At 42.1% G+C, this 20,318-nt stretch overlaps 1 protein-coding gene across 2 annotated transcripts in view; it reads right to left on the reverse strand.

The window, feature by feature from the left end:
• Positions 1–20,318, reverse strand: part of MYO10 (myosin X) — a 276,883-nt gene that overhangs the window by 98,645 nt on the left and 157,920 nt on the right. For both annotated transcript variants that reach the window (XM_025387276.1, XM_025387279.1), the window contains exons 7-17: positions 20,299–20,312; positions 20,095–20,179; positions 19,102–19,205; positions 8,012–8,141; positions 5,320–5,438; positions 3,238–3,384; positions 2,649–2,749; positions 2,470–2,536; positions 1,508–1,600; positions 1,009–1,077; positions 431–513 (exon numbers count right to left, since the gene is read on the reverse strand). In XM_025387276.1, the coding sequence (XP_025243061.1) occupies positions 431–513; positions 1,009–1,077; positions 1,508–1,600; positions 2,470–2,536; positions 2,649–2,749; positions 3,238–3,384; positions 5,320–5,438; positions 8,012–8,141; positions 19,102–19,205; positions 20,095–20,179; positions 20,299–20,312 (1,012 nt within the window). The remainder of the gene's footprint in view (positions 1–430; positions 514–1,008; positions 1,078–1,507; positions 1,601–2,469; positions 2,537–2,648; positions 2,750–3,237; positions 3,385–5,319; positions 5,439–8,011; positions 8,142–19,101; positions 19,206–20,094; positions 20,180–20,298; positions 20,313–20,318) is intronic.

Genomic DNA, 20,318 nt, shown 5'->3' on the forward strand with positions numbered 1-20,318 from the left:
GCTCTGTCGCCCAGGCTGGAGTGCCGTGGCCGGATCTCAGCTCACTGCAAGCTCCGCCTCCCAGGTTCACGCCATTCTCCCGCCTCAGCCTCCCGAGTAGCTGGGACTACAGGCGCCCGCCACTTCGCCCGGCTAGTTTTTTTTTTTTGTATTTTTTAGTGGAGACGGGGTTTCACCGTGTTAGCCAGGATGGTCTCGATCTCCTGACCTCGTGATCCACCCGTCTCGGCCTCCCAAAGTGCTGGGATTACAGGCTTGAGCCACCGCGCCCGGCCTACTTTTGAGTTATTTCATTGATGAAATATTACCTGGGGAAAACAATATTAAGTTTCTTACATAACAGCAATTTGTTCTATATTTGTGAATTAAAAGCATTTACACAAATATTCATTTACTTGCTAAGGACTTCTCAGGGAGAAGACTGACATACCGGCTTTCTCTTAGCAAATTGAGAAGGTCATCTCGAAATGTATCTCTGTTCTTCTCCAAGATACCTCGGACATCATATTGCACCTAGTTTTAAGAAATAAGAGGGGAGAAAACTATTGAAAGAATAGTTTTAGGTCATAAGCAATCTCCCTGAAAGATCCACAAAAAGAAATCATTCCAATAAATGTATTTATTTAGTTTTTAAGAGACAGGGTCTTGCTCTATTTCCCAGGCTGAAGTGCAGCGACGTGATCATAGCTCATGCAGCCTCAAATTCCTATGCCCAAGCAATCCTCCCACCTTGGCCTCCAGAACAGCTAGAACAACAGATGTGTCACCATGCCAGGCTAACTTTTTATAAAATATCTTGTAGATATTTTTTATATCTACGGTGCCCAGACTGGTCTCAAACTCCAGTCCTCAAGTGACCCTCCTGATTCAGCCTCCCAAAGTACTGGGACTATAGGCTCATGTGAGCCACCATACCAAGCCCAATAAATTCACGATTGGTTCTGAAACTACTGTTTTCTCTGAATATCAAACAGGTGAGTATCAATAGGTATCTTAATAAAAAGTTACCTCTCCAGCATAGTGCTTCACTCCAAAATTGTTAACTGCAACTCTGGGCTTCACATAAAAGTGGTTATTCTAAAAAAAAAAAAAAATTAGAAATAAAAATACAATGTTTTATTTCACTCACTGATTTCCCTTGACTTCCAGAGAACACTAAATACAACAGACAGTGAAAATCATTTCCAAATTTGCCATAGATTTGCGTTTCAGGACACGGCATATGGTGCACTTTATAAAAACCATGTTAACTCTCGACTGTGTCATTGTAATAGATTAACAATTTTATGTTCTCTAAATAAGCTTGGGCATTCTGACAAGTAGCCCCAAATCTAACCCTTTTGCTTATTTCAATTTAGTTCTGGTAACAGGAGAACATCTTTGGTTTGAGAATAAAAGTTCAATGTGGGAAGCACAGTTGGGCCAGTGGACTGACATGTCTGGTTCGTAACCCCAACCCACAGATGTGCTACTTCGATGTGATTAAGAATTGCAGGTTTCTACATACAGCATGCTGACTGTGTAGCTTCTCCAGTAAGGTGCTGTCTGTGGCTTGAGGAAAATGGCTTTCTTCATTGATAAGGGCTAGGAGGCCAAGTTTCTAGAAGAAAGAAGAAAAAGAAGAAATGAATCAAAAGTTGAATGTATCTGGGTGCATGGTAGCTCATGTCTGTAATCCCAGCCCTTTGGGAGGCCAAGACAGGCAGATCATTTTAGGTCAGGAGTTCAAGACCAGCCTGGCCAACACAGTGAAACCTTGTTTCTACTAAAAATACAAAAAAATTAACTGGGTATGGTAGGCACACCTGTAATCCCAGCTACTGGGGAGGCTGAGGCGGGAGAATCACTTGAACCTGGGAGACAGAGGTTGCAGTGAGCCAAGATTGTGCCACTGTACTCCAGGCTGGGCGACAGAGTGAAACTCCGTCTCAGAAAGAAAAAAAAAAAGAAAAAAAGTTGAATGTGTGCGTCCCTAACTATTTTGGGAGCTCTTCTCTACTCTTTATCAAATGAGTGGTTAAAAGAAAAGGCATGGTAATTTCTTGATTGGAAAATCCATAATGATACACTATAGAGAAAACCAATTAAGTTCTATGTAAATCTTAAAAAAAAAATTGAACCCATTGCAATTCTGTGGATAAAACTTCTACTTCTGTGGATAAAACTTTTACAACAGCCAAATCTATATTGGTACTGGCAAGGTTTTGCTTCTGCCTTAAAATCTAAGGGAAGCCAATTCACACACTGCTGATTCTAAAATACTGAGTTCAATGAGACAATAGGTTTGAAGCGGCCAGGTATTTAAATTCAACCTTGCACATTTACATTTAGGTTTCCAAACAGTCCATTGTGTTCTAAACATTCACATCTTTGATGTGCGTGTTCGTGCACGTTATTTTGTTCCCATAAATATGAATCAGACCAGCTGGACCCCCTTGGGACTGCAACCATTCTTCAAAAATACATTACCTTCTCAATCAAGTCCAGGCATTCTCCATTGTCTATCCAGTCAATATCTTCCCACACTAATCCTTCCCTGTAGGAAGATTTTAAATAGCCAAGTTAAATGAAAACTTAGCTTCAAAACTATCTAATCTAGTTGCTGCTTTAAAAAAAAAAAATGGAAATAGAATTCTATGAGTGCTTACCGGCTATATTCTAGTTGTTCTAAAGAAAAAATATGCTTGTTGAAGTATTCCTGAAGTTTCTCATTTGCATAGTTTATATTGAACTGTTCAAAGTGATTAACCTAAGGGGGGAAAGCATTCAATAAGTATCTTTAGCGCACTTACGATTACATGGAAAGGTGAAGAAAAGACAAAACAAAGATCTGCAGAGAAAAATATCAGTGCTTGTTGCCTGGCACGGTGGCTCACGCCTATAATCCTAGCACATTGGGAGGCCGAGGTGGGCAGATCACCTGAGGTCGGCAGTCAGAGACCAGCCTGACTAACATGGTGCAACCCCATCTCTACCGAAAATACAAAAAAATTAGTGGCCCGTGGTGACAGGCACCTGTAATCTCAGCTACTTGGGAGGCTGAGGTGGGAGAATCACTTGAACCAGGAGGTGGAAGTTGCAGTGAGCTGAGATCACACCACTGCACCCCAGCCTGGGAGACAGAGTGAGACTCCTTCGGAAAAAAAAACAAAAGAGAGTTTGCTTACAGAGATTTGCTCAACAGCAGCTAATCATGGACAGAAGAGAAGTCATGTGCTGCACTGTTAGTAAGTCTACCTCAAAGTTTTCAAATCCAAAGATGTCGAGGATGCCAATAGACTTGAAGTCCTCTTTGCCTTTGATCCTGCTGTTGATCTTTTTGATCACCCACTCAAAGCAGCACGCATACAGAGCCATGGCCAGGGAGTCCCTGCTGTCTACTGCCTGTGGGGAGAGGAAGCGGCACAGACTCAGCTGACCCTGGCACCCAGATAGGCAAGGCCATCCCCGCCCCACTCGAGAGACACACACAAGACTAGCATAGCATCTGGCCCTCCAGTGTGAAGTCAATCGATACCATCTAGGAAAGGACAGATATCTAAAGAAATGATAAACTGGAGCTCACATATTTCCTTTCTGTTAAGATTAAATGCCAGGATTCCAAACTCAACTTGCTATGTTGAATTACACAGAAGAATCTAGACTATATATACAGGTACAAATGTTAGCAGGTTTAAAACAATAATTAAGATGTGAGCTCTTTTTAAAAATTTTCTGATTTTCTATTATACTTTGTATTTACAAAGTTTTTCTTCATAATATGGTCAGCATTTTTATTTATCCAATTAAAAACATATTAGAAGAGCGTGATGGTTAATACTGAGTGTCAACTTGATTGCAGGATACAAAGTATTAATCCTGGGTGTGTCTGTGTGGGTGACATCTGAGTCAGTGGATTAAGGGAAGCCACATCCATCCTTAATCTGGTGGGCAAAATCTTTTTTTTTTTTTTTTTTGGGAGATGATGGTAGATGCTTTGTTCTCTTAATAACAGCAATGGGATGCTGTTGAAAGCACCTGAGGTGGGGAAGTGGGTATGACATATTTTGTATTTGTAAAATTATCACATTGTCTTACCAAACTAAATATGCTCTTCATTTTTTATTTTTAAATTTTACTTGGCCGGGCGCGGTGGCTCAAGCCTGTAATCCCAGCACTTTGGGAGGCCGAGACGGGCGGATCACGAGGTCAGGAGATCGAGACCATCCTGGCTAACACGGTGAAACCCCGTCTCTACTAAAAAATACAAAAAACTAGCCGGGCGAAGTGGCGGGCGCCTGTGGTCCCAGCTACTCGGGAGGCTGAGGCAGGAGAATGGCGTGAACCCGGGAGGCGGAGCTTGCAGTGAACTGAGACCCGGCCACCGCACTCCAGCCTGGGCGACAGAGCCAGACTCAGTCTCAAAAAAAAATAAATAAATAAATAAATTTTACTTTAAGTTCTTGGATACATGTGCAGGTGGTGGCCAAAATCTAATCAGCTTCCAGTGAAAATAAAGCAGGCAGAAAAATGTGAAAAGGCGAGATTGGCCCAGCCTCCCAGCCTACATCTTTCTCCTGTGCTGGACGCTTCCTGCCCTAGAACATCAGACTCCAAGTTCTGCAGTTTTGGGACTCAGACTGGCTCTCCTTGCTCTTCAGCTTGCAGAGGGCCTATTGTGGGACCTTCTGATCGTGTAAGTTAATACTTAATAAACTCCCCTTTCTATCTATCTATCTATCTATCAATCATATTAATTCTGTCCCTCTAAGAGAACCCTAATACAAAGAGCTAGCACATATACATTTGCTCAAGGCAGCAGCAGAGGCAAAAATAAATAAAACATATTATTATATTGTCTTCATTATAATACATCATTGTTATTGTTGTAGGTAATGTTTATTTAGTGCTTACTCCATACCAGACATTAAATGCTCAGCATATATTTGTTGTTTTTAGTCTTACAAAAATCCTATGAATTAGGTGTAATTATCCTTGTCTTATAGCGGAGGAAACTGAGGCATAGTGACTAAATTTCCCAAGAGCAGACAGTAGTAAGTGGGTCAAGTTCAAAGTCAGGCAATCTGCATTCGACCCATCCTGTTAAACAATAATCAGATGTTGTTTTACACAATTAGACAGCAATTCAATAGCTTTGTCTATTCCCAATCCTCGGGTATCTTCTTCATTTTGATCATGAACCAAAGTCATCTGAACAGTTATTAATACATTACAGTTACAATATAACTGTTATTATAGTTACATATTTGAATCAAACCTATGGATCTGAAAACCCAGGAGTGTGTAGTAAGGCAGGATCGGATGGCAAAGCATGTGTACCTGTTGAACATTGAGAGGCGTGAGGATCTCTTCTCCCCTGAGGAACATTGATCTCTGGGTCAGAGCATCTGTGAGCTGTGTTGGGTCCAGCCCAAGTAACTCTGCAGATCTGCCCAAAGCTGAAAACAGAGAGTAAGACAAAGGTGAATGAACCCATCGCCCCTGAGAAGCTAACCAGGCTTAGTGATACCTTAACGCAGAGAACACTCCTGAATCCCTCAGGCAAAGTTTAGAGACTGCATGTTATTGCTAAATTATTCACTCCCTTAGTGAATCCTAGGTTAGTAGCATAGAGCCTCGTGCTTGGACGAAGTGTGGTCTGGGAATCCCATGGGTGTCCCCAAGATCCTGTCAGAGGTTTGCAACTACTTCCTTTTTTTTTTGAGATGGAGTCTCACTCTATAGCCCAGGCTGGAGTACGGTGGCATGATCTCGGCTCACTGCAACCTCTGCATCCTGGGTTCAAATGATTCTCCTGTCTCAGTCTCCTGAGTATTTTCAGTAGAGACAGGGCTTCACCATGTTGGCTAGACTGGTCTTGAACTCCTGACCTCAAGTGATCCGCCTGCCTTGGCCTCCATGCCCGGCCTACTACTTTCATTAATAACACTAAAATGTTATCAGCTCTTTTCACTCTAATTCTCTCCCCAGTAGTCTCCCAGGCTGCAGTGGAGTGGCGTGATCTCGGCTCACCGCAACCTCCGCCTCCTGGGTTCAAGCGATTCTCTTGCCTCAGCCTCCTGAGTAGCTGAGATTATAGGCACCTGCCACAATGCCTGGCTAATTTTCGTATTTTTAGTGGAGATGGTTTTTGTTTGTTTGTTTGTTTGTTTGAGATAGAGTCTTGCTTTGTCTCCCAGGCTGGAGTGGAGTGGCGTGATCTCGGCTCACTGCAACCTCCGCCTCCTGGGTTCAAGCAATTCTCTTGCCTCAGCCTCCTGAGTAGCTAGGATTACAGGTGCCCGCCACCATGCCTGGCTAATTTTTGTATTTTTAGTAGAGATGGGTTTCACCCTGTCGGCCTGGCTGGTCTCAAACTCCTGACCTCAGATGATCCACCTACCTCGGCCTCCCAAAATTTTGGGATTACAGGCGTGAGCCACTGTGCCCAGCTCCCAACTGTCTTTCAATGTCAGACATTAAAGAAATTTGCAAAAAGATAAGATAATGTGACTATCCTTACTGTCTTCTGATTTGGAAAAGAGTCTTTTAAATAAAAATAGAACATTTATTTTAGTATGCAATGAGTTTATTATTATTCTTTTTAATTGAATAAAGAATACTTTTTAAACATCTCATTTTAACTTTTAATTAGAAGTTTTAACTTTTTTTTTGAGACAGAGTCTCACTTTGTCACCCAGGCTATAGTGTACTGGTGTGATCTTTGCTCACTACAACCTCCACCTCCTGGGTTCAAGCGACTCTCATGCCTCAGTCTCCCCAAGTAGCTGGGATTACAGGCACACACCACCACGCCTGGCTAATTTTTGTATTTTTAGTAGAGACAGGGTTTCACCATGTTGGCCAGGTTGGTCTCGAACTCCTGACCTCAAGTGATCCACCTGCCTCATCCTCCCAAATTGCTAGGATTACAGGCATGAGCCACTGTGCCCAGCCAAAAAGTTTTAACTTTTAAATGTGGTCAACATCAACAGATACAACCCACATAAACAAAAGCTCTCTGGGGTTCTGTGATTTTTGAGAATATTAAGAGGTACTGGGTGGAACCAGACACTTGAGAATTACTGGCCTACAGTACTGGTCTCCTCTAGAACCACTTTGAACTTGAACTAATCTAATTTCCAGCTTCCATGACCTCATCTATTGCTTCCATCAGAAAAGTTTTAAAAAGTAATACATAAATCACTCAAGCAAAATGACAACTGACATAGCTATATGTTAACTCATTTTATCTTGACAGCAAATCTCTGAGACACTGTACAGGTGAGAAGTCACGAGTGTTCAGGGGATAAATAACACAGGAAACAGCATGAAGCAGGGAAGGGCTATGAACCCAGCATCCTGGCTCGCAAAACAAAGGGTCTTAACCATTCTACCACACTGGCACTCAACAGGACGATGCCACCTGACTCTCAACACTTTCCTATGTTGATTCCTGGTTGCTCATATTTCCACATATTTGACTCATCTTCCTTCTTTTTAAACAGAGAACACGGCCGCTATCCCAATTGACTAGTAACTTTTCACACACTCTGAGCCTTTCTTAACCGACACTTCGTATCTGATAAAACTAACGTTCTGTAGCTCTCTATGCAAGGAGTCAAAACATTTTCTCTTTTTTATTTATTTTTTTTTTGAGACAAGATCTCACTCTGTTGCCCAGACTGGAGTGCAGAGGCATCATCTCAGCTTATTGCAGCTTCAACCTGCAGAGTCTCAGGTGATCCTCCCACCTCAGCCTCCCAAGCAGCTGGGACTACAGGGGTGCACCATCATGCCTGGCTAATTTTTGTATTTTTGGTAGAGATGGCCACATTGCCCCAGACTGGTCTCGATTTCCTGGGCTCAAGCAATCTGCCCGCCTCCACCTCGCAAAGTGCTGGGGTTACAGGCAAGAGCCACCGCAGCCGGCCAGAATTTTCTCTCTAAAAGGCTAGACAGTCAATAATTTAGGTTTAAGTTTCCTATGGGGAACAAAGGGAGAGAGGAGGGCAGGCAGGCATAATCTTACCTGTTTTGAAGGAAACCTGCGCCCCACCAGCAGTGATAAATTCTATGTTCCCAAGATGCAGTATACCAGCAAGCAGCCTCGACACTTCCCGAACTTCCTCCTTGCTGAACTGCATCACGTCCATTGCCGTCTAGAAGAAAATAAATGTATTTAGTTTTATGTTGTTTTTCCCACTGAAGAAAATGTAGAATACCCCTGATGATATAAAATTACTATGTGTTATTGAAAAGGCAAGGAAAAAAAAATAGATGCATAACCACTCACTTGTTTTTTTGCTTTGAGACAGAGTCTTGCTCTGTCACCCAGGCTGGAGTGCAGGGGCACAATCTCGGCTCACTGCAACCTCCACCTTCCAGGTTCGAGCGATTCTCGTGCCTCAGCCTCCAGAGTAGCTGGGATTACAGGTGTGTGCCACCATGCCTAGCTAGTTTTTGGGTTTGTTTTTTTTTTTTGCATTTTTAGTAGAGACTGGGTTTCACCACGTTGGTCAGGCTGGTCTCGGACTCCTGATTTCAAGTGATCCACTCACCTTCGCCTCCCAAAGTTCTGGGATTACAGGCAGGAGCCACCGCACCCGGCCCGTAATAACTCACTTTTAAAACGATGAGGACTTTACATAGTACACATAAAAGGAGGAAGATAAAGAACTATAGCATTTTCAGAGATAATCAATGAAATAAACATAGTGTCTCCCTTACATACAAGTCTTCTATATATGCTACAAAAGAATTACTTCAGGCAGTCAGAGTCATGACAATAATAAAGAAATAGTTTTTTGTATAGTTATCAGAGTGGATGAAAATTCTGTTATTTTCTTTAGATGTAAAGATGTGGAGAGGGAGTACTTGGAGAGGGGGTGTTTTTCTGTTTGTTTGTTTGTTTGTTTGTTTGTTTTGGTAGAGATGGGGGTCTCACTATGTTGGTCAGGCTGGTCTCGAACTCCTGGCCTCAAGCAATCCTCCCACCTTGGCCTTCCAAAGTGCTGGGTTTACAGGCATGAGCCACCATGCCAAGCCAAGAATTTTAAAAAATTAGCCAGGTGTGTTGGTGCATACCTGCAGTCCCAGCTCGTGGCTTGGCTGAGGCAGGAGTATTGCATGAACCCAAGAGGTCAAGGTTACAGTGAGCTATCACCGCATGTGTACTCCAGCCTGGGAGCCTGGGTGACAGAGTCAAGACTCTGTCTCTTAAAAAAAAAAAAAAAATTAAATAAATGCTGATGGAAAATCTAAATAGATGTGGATGTGTCTTCATCACATCTCTATTTTTAATTTCTCCAAAGGATTTTTTATGGTCTTATCTTGGCCTGAGGATACTAAGTGGAAGTTAACATAATGCTGCTTGGGGAAAAATAAAAATAAACCGGCACTTACAGGAATCTGTTACAACAAGTATCTAAACAACTGAAGCCACGGGTTTTCTGAATCATATCTAAGATTTGCTAATTTTCTATTGTGACCGAGGAGCTGTATTCTTGTGACCAAAAAAAGCTATTAAAAAGGAAAAGAAAACCAGACACACATACACACCAACCAGGGGGCAGACTTACTGGCAATACCATGAAAATGACCTACAAAAAGTACTTGGACTCACACAAGGACCATAGGAGAGTGGTAAGAAGGAAACCACGCACCACCCTGAAGCAATAGAAATTGCAAAAGGAAACAACTGGAGATTAGCACTGCAAAAAGTTCAATTGCTTTTCCTTTCCTTTTTTTTTTTGAGACAGAGTTTCACTGTTTTGCCCAGCCTGACGTGCAGTGGCACCATCTTAGCTCACCGCACCCTATACCTCCCAGGTTCAAGCGATTCTCCTGCTTTAGCCTCCTAAGGAGCTGGGATTACAGGCATGCGCCACCACGTCTGGCTAATTTTTGTATTTTTAGTAGATACGAGGTTTCTCCATGTTGGTCAGGCTGATCTCGAACTCCCAACCTCAAGTGATCTGCCCACCTTGGCTTCCCAAAGTGCTGGGATTATAGGCGTGAACCACCACGCAAGGCCAAGATTAATTTCTTTATAAAGAAAATGCAATAATGCCAGAAAAAAAAAAAAAGACCAACAATGGAGAGGGAAAGAATTAAAAGATATATGACATATACATGAGTGACAAAAATAGGGAGAAATGCAAATCCAGGGTACTGTTTTCCTTCCTAGAAATCGAACATGTACAAATTAAGGTAAATATGAGATCAGTTCTGTCAAATTAGCAAAAAATTTCAGAATGATAAAGATTAGTAGAAAAGAGACATTTATACAATGGTTGTTAGTACTATAAAATAGTATAACCTTTTTGGAAAACAACATGATTATCTGACAGAATTGTCCTAACTATATAATATGTATATAATATTAGAATTTTCATATCTGAGAGAAAAACCAACAACAAAGGTTCAGAGGAGAAAAATAACTTTCTCAGGGTCGCACAACCTAAATTCAAAGTCCGGCCCAACTGACTCAAATCTAGGATCTTACTATAATTATTTATTACTATTTTGATACAGGGTCTCACCCCCGTCACCTGTACTGGCGGGCAGCGGTGTGATCAAGGCTCACTGCAGCCTTGACTTCCCAGGCTCAGGTGATTCTCCCACCTCAGCCTCCCGAGTAGCTGGGACAACAGGTGCACACCAACACACCTGGCTAAATTTTTGTATTTTTAGGAGAGACAGGGTTTCGCCATGTTCCAAGCCTGTCTCAAACTCCTGCGCTCAAGCAATCTGCCCACCTAGGTCTCCCGAAGTGCTGGGATTACAGGCATGAGCCACTGACTGTGCCCAGCCAGGAACTTATTATTATTATTATCATTATTATTATTATTGACCCAACTCTGTTACTTTATAAAGACATAAAAAAGAAATCTATATAATCTCCAATAATTTCAATGCTGGAAATTTGCTTCAAGGAAAATTTCAAGAGCAGAAAAAAAAACCTTTAGAAAATATTCACTACAGTGTTACCTTAATAACACTTTCACAGAAAAATAATTCTAATTATTCTACAATTAAACAAGTCAAATATAGTAAATTATATAAATATTGCATACTTTTTTTTTTGGAGATGGAGTTTCACTCTTGTTGCCCAGGCTGGAGTGCAATAGTGCGATCTCGGCTCACCGCAATCTCCGCCTCCCAGGTTCAAGTGATTCTCCTGCCTCAGCCTCCCAAGTAGCTGGGATTACAGGCATGTACCACCACACCTGGCTAATTTTGTATATTTAATAGAGACAGGGTTTCTCCATGTTGGTCAGGCTGGTCTTGAACTCCTGACCTCAGGTGATCTGCCCACCTTGGCCTCCCAAAGTGCCAGGATTACAGGTGTGAGCCACTACGCCCAGCCTATTGTATACTTTTTAAAGAAAATTATGCACATTATATAGAGAAACAGTTATATTTATGGTAGCTTTTTGTAAAAAAGCAAAAAAGCTATTTTGTACCCATATTATTTTAAAAACTCAGGCTGGGAAGAAAATTTACAAATCTGAAACTAGTTCCAATAGTTACTGTTAAGGGTTAACTGTGAGTTAACAGTGTTGGTAAGCTCATGAACATTCTATTCTGTCGTGTCTTTTAATGTTGCTGGCAATAAATATGTTTACAACAAAAACTGAGACAATCAATGGGTGAATGGTTCAACAAACTACTGTCTATTCAATGGAATACCAAAAAAAGCAGTGAACAGTGATACGTGCCACATGGATGGCTGGAGGAAGCTGGATACAGGAGACTACACAGTGTGTATTTTCGTTACGTGGAACTCTAGAGAAGATAACTGTACACTAGAGGGACTGAATTTGATCAGCAGTTTCCTAGGGCCAGGTGTGGGGGGTTGGGATTGCCTGGGAAGGGGCACAGAGAAACTTCTGAGGCAGAGGATTCCCTTTTATCTTGATCATTGTGGATAAATGGGTGTGTAAATTCAAAATTCACTGAAATGTATACTTTAAATGGATGCATTTAATTATGTGTTCATTATATCTCAATAAAGTTGATTATAAAAATTAAAATACCATAAATTACTTAAAGGTGGGAAGGCTATCACTTCATGCGTACAAACAGAAAGAAAAATAACTATTTGCCAAGTGCTTATCAATTTAAAAAAGCCTATGAGAAAATAATCATTCAAATTTAGAGATACTTATCAGTGACTTCTTCTAAAAGGTAAAAGCAAAGAAATGCGGTTAAGATACACAAAATAATTTGTTATTCTTAAGACTTTTTAAACTGTGTTAAAGACCGTATCAGATATCAGCAAAATAATTAAAATGCACCTACACTGTGCAAAAGTTAAATTTTTCCCTTTCTATGATTAAAGTTTTCTTCATATATGACAAGATATACTCATAACTAATATACAATCATTTTCTAGCCTGGCAACATAGCAAGAACCCCATTTCTTTTTTTTTTTTTTTTTTTGAGACGGAGTGTTGCTCTGTCACCCAGGCTGGAGTGCAGCGGTGCAATCTCGGCTCACTGCAAGCTCCGCCTCCCGGGTTCCCGCCATTCTCCTGCCTCAGCCTCCCGAGTAGCTGGGACTACAGGCACCCGCCACCTCGCCCAGCTAGTTTTTTTTTTGTATTTTTAGTAGAGACGGGGTTTCACCGTGTTAGCCAGGATGGTCTCGATCTCCTGACCTCGTGATCCGCCTGCCTCGGCCTCCCAAAGTGCTGGGATTACAGGCTTGAGCCACCGCGTCCGGCCAGCAAGAACCCCATTTCTAAAAGAAATTAAAAATTAGTGTGCTGGCATACAACTGTACTCCCAGCTACTTGGGAGGCTAAGGCAGGAGGATCACTTGATCCCAGGAGTTCAAGGGTGCAGTAAATCATTATCACACCACTGTACTCCAACCTGGGCAACAGAGTGAGACCCTGCCTCAAAAAAAAAAAAAAAAAAAAAAAGAAGTGAAATAAGTAGAAAATTTTTAACTGCCAAATAAAAAATATTGACACATACCCCATAAATAAAAATGCTTGGTTAAGTTCTAAAAAAAAAATACAAAGGTTGTATAAGAAGATATTTAAGCAAATGAACAAAATAAATGTGCTTACTATATTAATAAATTTGTGGACTTCTTTTGCTTCCGGTCTAACTCTTAAGTGATTGGGTAAGTAGTAGAGTCGTGGTAAGTGGCAACTGCATTAATCATAACATGGAATAATTTAACGTCTAAAACCAGTTCTCACCAATGCAGACATGTATGCTAAAACTCCAGCAAGAGTCTCTATTGCTTCTTACTCTCCTATTTACAATCTTTGTTAATAAGCAATCTCCACCCCTTTGACAAGAGTAGCTGCTTTATGGCTTATTATAATTAGTATTTCAACACTACGTCTCAAGACTGAAAAAACCATGGGAAATTCTCGGTATGATTCAGCACATAAAAAACAGATGCTTGTGAATGTGAGTGTGTACTAGGGGGTGGCCAATACGTGGTAGAATCCCAATTATCATGCACAAAAAGAGCTCAACTTGTCACACTGGAAACAAAGAGAGGAGTGTCACCATTGGAGAAGGCTAAGGTACCTCCAAAGAATCCCAGAAGTCGTCAACAAATGGTATGTCTGAAAGGGTGACAGGGGAGGCTATTTTGGGTACAGTAAATTACAAGTAAGTAATTCAATAATAAATTTTTTTTCCCCCGAGACAGAGTTTTGCTCTTGTTGCCCAGGCTGGAGTGCAATGGCTCGATCTCGGCTCACCACAACTTCTGCCTCCCGGGTTCAAGCGATTCTCCTGCCTCAGCCTCCCGAGTAGCTGGGATTACAGGCATGCGCCACCACACCCGGCTAATTTTGTATTTTAAGTAGAGACAGGGTTTCTCCATGTTGGAAAGGCTGGTCTTGAACTCCTGACTTCAGGTGATCCGCCTGCCTCAGCCTCCCAAAGTGCTGGGATTACAGGCGTGAGCCACCGAGCCCGGCCAGGTAACTCAATAATAATATATTACATAATGTTATGTTTTATTAAGTAATATTATGTTATTTTAAAAATACGTTATAATATAAAATTGGCTGACCATCCAAGTTTTCCAACACTGAAAGAGACGGACACTTCCAAGTTTTGCAACATTAAAGTACAAAGTCAGTCCTTTAAATTTTGATAAAATCTGACTCATGATGATTGAATTCATGCATGCATACACAAAGTCACACACCATTCAAACCCCAAGGATATACCCAGGAAGGTCCACGCAGTCAGGAAACCCCTGCCCTGAGTGCCAGGCACGCAGTAAACGTTCAATATTTGTGGAGTAAGAGAATAAACAGATGATCACTCAGCAAAGACTCCTGTTACTTCGTACACATTTCATCAGCCACCATCCTGGTGGGCCAAATGCAAGCAATAAAATAAACTAGTTGTTACCACCAACTTGAAATAGCTTTTCATCCTGACCTAACACTTTAAGATGCAATTTGAAGGGCTGTATAAGAAATGCCTATGAAATTTAGCATAGGTTCATTGCCTCTGCTCCAGGAAACACCAAGTCTCTCCTAAAACTGTTCAGAATACCTCATTGGTACTTTTTTATATTAATGTTTATTGTGACCAATGATAAATTTTAAAAATACATTAAGGCAAATTCTCAATGAAATAAGCAAAATTCTTAAAAGGTCCTACTGCCAGAATACACTAACATTAAAGTTGATATAAAGAATCATGTTTTTTGTTTTTGAGACAGGGTCTTACTCTGTCATCCAGGCTGGAGTCCAATGGCATGATCATGGCTCACTACAGCCTCGAACTCCCTGGGCTCAGATAATCCTCACACCTCCAAGGTAAGCTAGGACTACAGGTATGCCACAATGCCTGGCTAATTTTGTTTGTTTATTTTTTCGAGATGGAGTCTTGCTGTGTCACCCAGGCTGGAGTGCAGTGGTGCAATCTCAGCTCACTGCAACCTCCACCTCCTGGGTTCAAGCAATTCTCCTGTCTCAGACTCCCGAGTAGCTGGGACTACAGGTATGCGCCACCATGCTGAACTAATTTTTGTAGTTTTAGTAGAGACGGGGTTTCACTATGTTGGCCAGGCTTGTCTTGAACTCCAGACCTCATGATCTATCTGTCTCGGCCTCCCAAAGTGCTGGAATTACCGGCATGACCCAATTCTTTTCCTATTTTTTTATTTTTGAGATGGGGTCTGGCCCTGTCGCCCAGGCTGGAGCGCAGTGATGTAATCTCGGCTCCCTGTACCCTCCATCTCCCAGACTCAAGCCATCCTCCCACCTCAGCCTCCCAAGTAGCTGGGATTACATGGGTGTGCCACTACACCCAGCTAATTTTTGCATTTTTTTGTAGAGGCAGGTTTTTGCCATGTTGCCTAGGCTGGTCCTGAACTACTCTGCTCAAGTGATCCGCCCACCTCAGCCTCCCAAAGTGCTGAGATTACAGGCATGAGCCACCGCACCCCACCTATCCCCCAATTCTTGATTCTCATAGGTTTGGGAGGAGAAAATTGTATTGTATAGAAAAGAATATATTTTCCTCCTTCTTTCCCAAAAGTGATACCTTTTTTTTTCTTTTTCTTTTTTGCTTCACTGCTTAGAATTTCCAGTACAAGGTTAAAGAGTAACGCGTTAAATTTTGCTATTATTATAGCAAAAATGTCATGTTTGTGATGTTAACAAACATCAGCTAAGTTTTCATTGATACACCTGCTAGACTAACACTAAAAAGTAATTGCAAATTAGACATTTAAGGATCTATAAATATCTGTTCTAAGTAGAATGTACTAACTAGAACACATTTGTCAGGTATGCTCATTATGTCAATTTCATGTATAAATTTCTCTTCCTTTCTAGATGACTGACATATCCTTTTGTCATAAAATCAAATTTCAAATGCCAAAACCTATTACTTCCATTTAGCAATAAAAGCTAGCAATCACTGAGGGGAAGCCAACTTCCAAAAGTTTACTTGTAGCTGACAAAAAGAACAGACAGTTCTGAAGTGGAAAACGATGTCCTGAGAGAACACAGAGTACCACCAGAGTATCTGATTTCTCAGGGCCTTCCCAGGCAAGGGAGCTGCCACTGCCAAGTGCTCCCTAGCGGCCAGCAAGCGAGCTCGCAGGTGATGGGACCTGCAGTGACACTGCGATGTGGATAATCAGGCGTCTTGTCTGACTTCTTTTTTCACCAATTATTGTTCTTTACTTCAAGAAAGAAACAAGAAATAAATAAAATAGGAAAATAACCCGGAGACAAGTCTTTTTTTTTTTTTTTGGTCCTGCTCCTCAAAAACGAGAATGAGAATTTATTTTAACACATCATCTTTTCAGCAGACAGTAATAAATGAACCGTGGTGGAAGGTTTGAGTAGTGAGAGGTCTAAAGGGCCAACATAAAGTTGGAAAAGATAATTAAAAGACTTAGAAAAACACTTCATAAAACCCAGTGTGCAAAGCCAAATCCCACAACTCTGCAGGCAGATGCCAACAGGTGCAGTCTGCAGGAGGCTTTTTGTTGACAGGTTAGAAGATAGAAGAGATGGAGCGGGAAACCGCTCTGCATTATAAATGGCAGGTTGTGACATCTTTAAAAGGGAGGCAGAGTGGAAAACAATCATGTATTATAGCCTAGTCTGTTTGGAATTTTGTTTTCAACTTAAGGAGACATATGTTAGCCATAGAGAAATGATGCATGATTTATATCCATTTGTTAAAAATACTTTGATTTCATTCCACAGGCAGTCCTAACAAATAATCTACGAGAATGAAAGGGAATACACAATGAAGAGCTGTTAGTCTTCCAGCAGCAGCCTAGGAGGTGAAATCTGAGGTGCACTGAAACCAGGTATTACCTGCCTCGCGGTTTAGAGTGTAGGATCCAGAGTCAGACTGTGTGTGAATACGGGCTGCACCAGGTACTAGGTAAGGTTAGGATGGTCACTAACTTCTCTGAGTCTTAGAATGCAGACAACCATACTTCCTATCCTCAGAGGATCGTTGACAGTGATTGGAAAGTAATCTCCACATGAAGTTCGGAACAGTAAGTGCTCGATAAATGTCAGCTGCATTTGTGATGACTAGAATGATAATGATAATGACTCGACCCTAGGTGCATTACATCTAACTATTCTTTCTTTTTTTTTTTTTGAGACGGAGTCTTGCACTGTCACCGGGCTGGAGTGCAATGGTGCAATCTCAGCTCACTGCAATCTCCGCCTCCCAGGTTTAAGCAATTCCCCTGCCTCAGGCTCCCAAGTAGCTGGGACTGCAGTAGCCCACCACCGCACCCGGCTAATTTTTTTGTATTTTTAGTAGAGACGGGGTTTCACTATGTTGGCCAGGCTGGTCTCAAACTCCTGATCTCGTCATCCACCTGCCTCGGCCTCCCAAAGTGCTGGGATTACACGCATGAGCCACCATGCCCGGCTGCATCTAACTCTTCTAGTAAGGGCTCTGGGAAAGAACTTAAGATCACAGTGATGAAATCTCCTGGCCAGACTCGATTGGGTGGGGCTGTTCGTAATGCTCGATGACTGGGCTCTCTTAAACGCAGATACCTTGTAACAAAGCCCCTGCAAGAGACCGTGGCATGCCACAACGCAGAGACAGGATGACTAATGCTCGTGCAACCAGAAATGGCTATCACAGGCCACAAGGACCGGATGATACTTTAACAGTGAGACAGCCAAATGCTTAGGCAGATAAAATGGGGTCCCCGGGGAATCTCCAATCGGTCCAAGAACGTTCACATTAGATGCTTTTGGGTCGATGAGGGAACCTGCCCAGGGCTTGTCTGGGCATCCCACAGTGGACTTGGAGCCTGACATGCACACTGGGGGAAGTGGGCGGGGCCATGGGGATTTCTTCCATGGGGAAGAGAAGCCTGCTCTCTTCCGCTCATTTAGTGACCTGGGAATCAATATGTGAGGCGGGGGCCTGTTAGCAGGAACCCTTCCCACTTTGCTGAGGGTCTTTCTTTTTTTCCTTTTTTTTTTTTTTTTTTTTTTTTTTTGAGATGGAGTCTCGCTGTCTCCCAGGCTGGAGTGCAGTGGCGCGATCTCGGCTCACTGCAAGCTCCGCCTCCCGGGTTCACGCCATTCTCCCGCCTCAGCCTCCCGAGTAGCTGGGACTACAGGCTCCCGCCACCACGCCCGGCTAATTTTTTGTATTTTTAGTAGAGATGGGGTTTCACCGTGTTGGCCAGGATGGTCTTGATCTCCTGACCTCGTGACCTACCAAACCTCCCAAAGTGCTGGGATTACAGGCGTGAGCCACTGCGCCCGGCCATTTTCCTTTCACCTAATAAAACCCTGTTCTACTCACCCTTCAATGTGTCCGTGTGCCTAAGTTTTCCTGATCGTGTGACAAGACCCCAGGTTTTAGCTGAACAAAGGAGCAAAATTCTGCAACAGTCACCTGGGCCAATGGCTGGCAGATTTGTTTTTAGCTACAGAATTTGTTTTTCAAATAAATCTTACTTGTAAGCCACAAAATGGAGGATCTGGGGGTTCCAGAGTGAAGCCCATGATTTTGGGGGGGTTTGGGGGGGGTTGGGGGGTGGAAGATGCACTTTCTGAACACACTGTCCCAAGTAAACCACCCATCTGCCCTGAATGACACACTGCTCGCTCATCTTCTAAGGAAAGAGGAGTCCTCTCAAATCCCTTTCAGCCTGGAACTTGGAACAAGAAGGAAATACCTCTTCTCACCCACTGGTCCAAATGTAATTACTTCTATTTCTATTTTTAAAAATATTTGGAAACAGAAAATGAAATCTGTCCCTCTTAATAGGGTATCTGATACCTTTTTTTATTTTTTATTTTTTGAGACAGTCTCGCTCTGTTGCCCAGGCTGGAGTGAAGTGGCGCCATCTCGGCTCACCGCAAGCTCCACCTCCCAGGTTCACGCCATTCTCCTGCCTCAGCCTCCCGAGTAGCTGGGACTACAGGCGCCTGCCACCTCCCCCGGCTAATTTTTTAGTATTTTTAGTAGAGATGGGGTTTCACCGTGTTAGCCAGGATGGTCTTGATCTCCTGACCTCGTGATCCGCCTGCCTCGGCCTCCCAAAGTGCTGGGATTACAGCCACTGCACCCAGCCAGTATCTAATATCTTAATAGGGAAAAAATTCAAAAGTAACTTACAATAACTTCCCTAAAGGATTCCTGGTCACTGATTGTCTTGTCTTCTATACATCCAGATTGGTTCAAGTAGTGGTAGTTTTCCGGCGTAGATAAATAAAATTCTTCTACAGGAAGACAAAGAAAAACACGACGTCACAGTTGTCCAGGACAAGACAAAATTCAGAGTTTTCACTCTGATTTTTTTAAGTATCTATGTAATTCTCTGCTCCTAACAGTCTCCCATAAAGATAGTAAAGTTCCCTCTTAGTTATCATCTAGGGAAAACAGAAAACAATTAGTGAAATGAAATGAGATGATTAAAAACAGTTACTGAAAGAACGTGATGAGGATCCTGTTTTACTGTTTTCTCTTTAAAAATCTTTTTTTTTTTTTTTTTTTGAGATGGAGTCTAGCTCTGTTACCCAGGCTGGAGTGCAGTGGTATAATCTCAGCTCAATGCAACTTCTGCCTCCCAGGTTCAAGTGATTCTCCTGCCTCAGCCTCCTGAGTAGCTGGGATTACAAGCGTGAACCACCATGCCTGGCTAATTTTAGTGTTTTTCGTAGAGATGGGGATTCACCATGTTGGCCAGGTTGGTCTCGAACTCCTGATCTCCAGTGATCCGTCTGTCTCGGCCTCCCAAAGTGCTGGGATTACAGGAATAAGTCACTGCACCCAGCCAAAACTCGAATATTTAGAAATTAACTTTATTCAGGGTGTTTGAAAAGTGAAACCGGCTGTAATATGTTATATATTTTCCATAAACATCCTTTACATTAAAAATGTACCAAGACTCAAAAACAAAATCCAAGGTTTCTCTATTGATAATTTTCTCCCTCTATTATTTCTCCCTACTGTAAATTCAGCATCTTTTTGGTGTTCGCATAATGTACATTTCATTGCTATCTGTGGAATGTCAACATTAAAACAGATGTCCTCTCATATACTGACATCTATTTAAATGGAAAATGAGCTGCTAGTCCGCATTACCCAGCTGTCATCCCACTCACTCACCTCTTTCTTCATGTTCCAGCCCTGCCAGCAGTGCATAAAATATGTGATAATTCCTTTCCCCGGGATTTTGCCTTACTACTCGGTTCTGGGAAGATAAATCAGATTTATATTCAGAGATGTTTCCTGTGCTTAATTCACACAAACCAATAATTTCTGAAAATTGTTATTATGGAAGAAAATGTGGATTAAATCACGTTTACTTACTTTTTCTAATAAATCTTCAT

This window comes from Theropithecus gelada, chromosome 6 (genome assembly GCF_003255815.1).
Source record: "Theropithecus gelada isolate Dixy chromosome 6, Tgel_1.0, whole genome shotgun sequence".
Classification (NCBI taxonomy): Eukaryota; Metazoa; Chordata; class Mammalia; order Primates; family Cercopithecidae; genus Theropithecus; species Theropithecus gelada.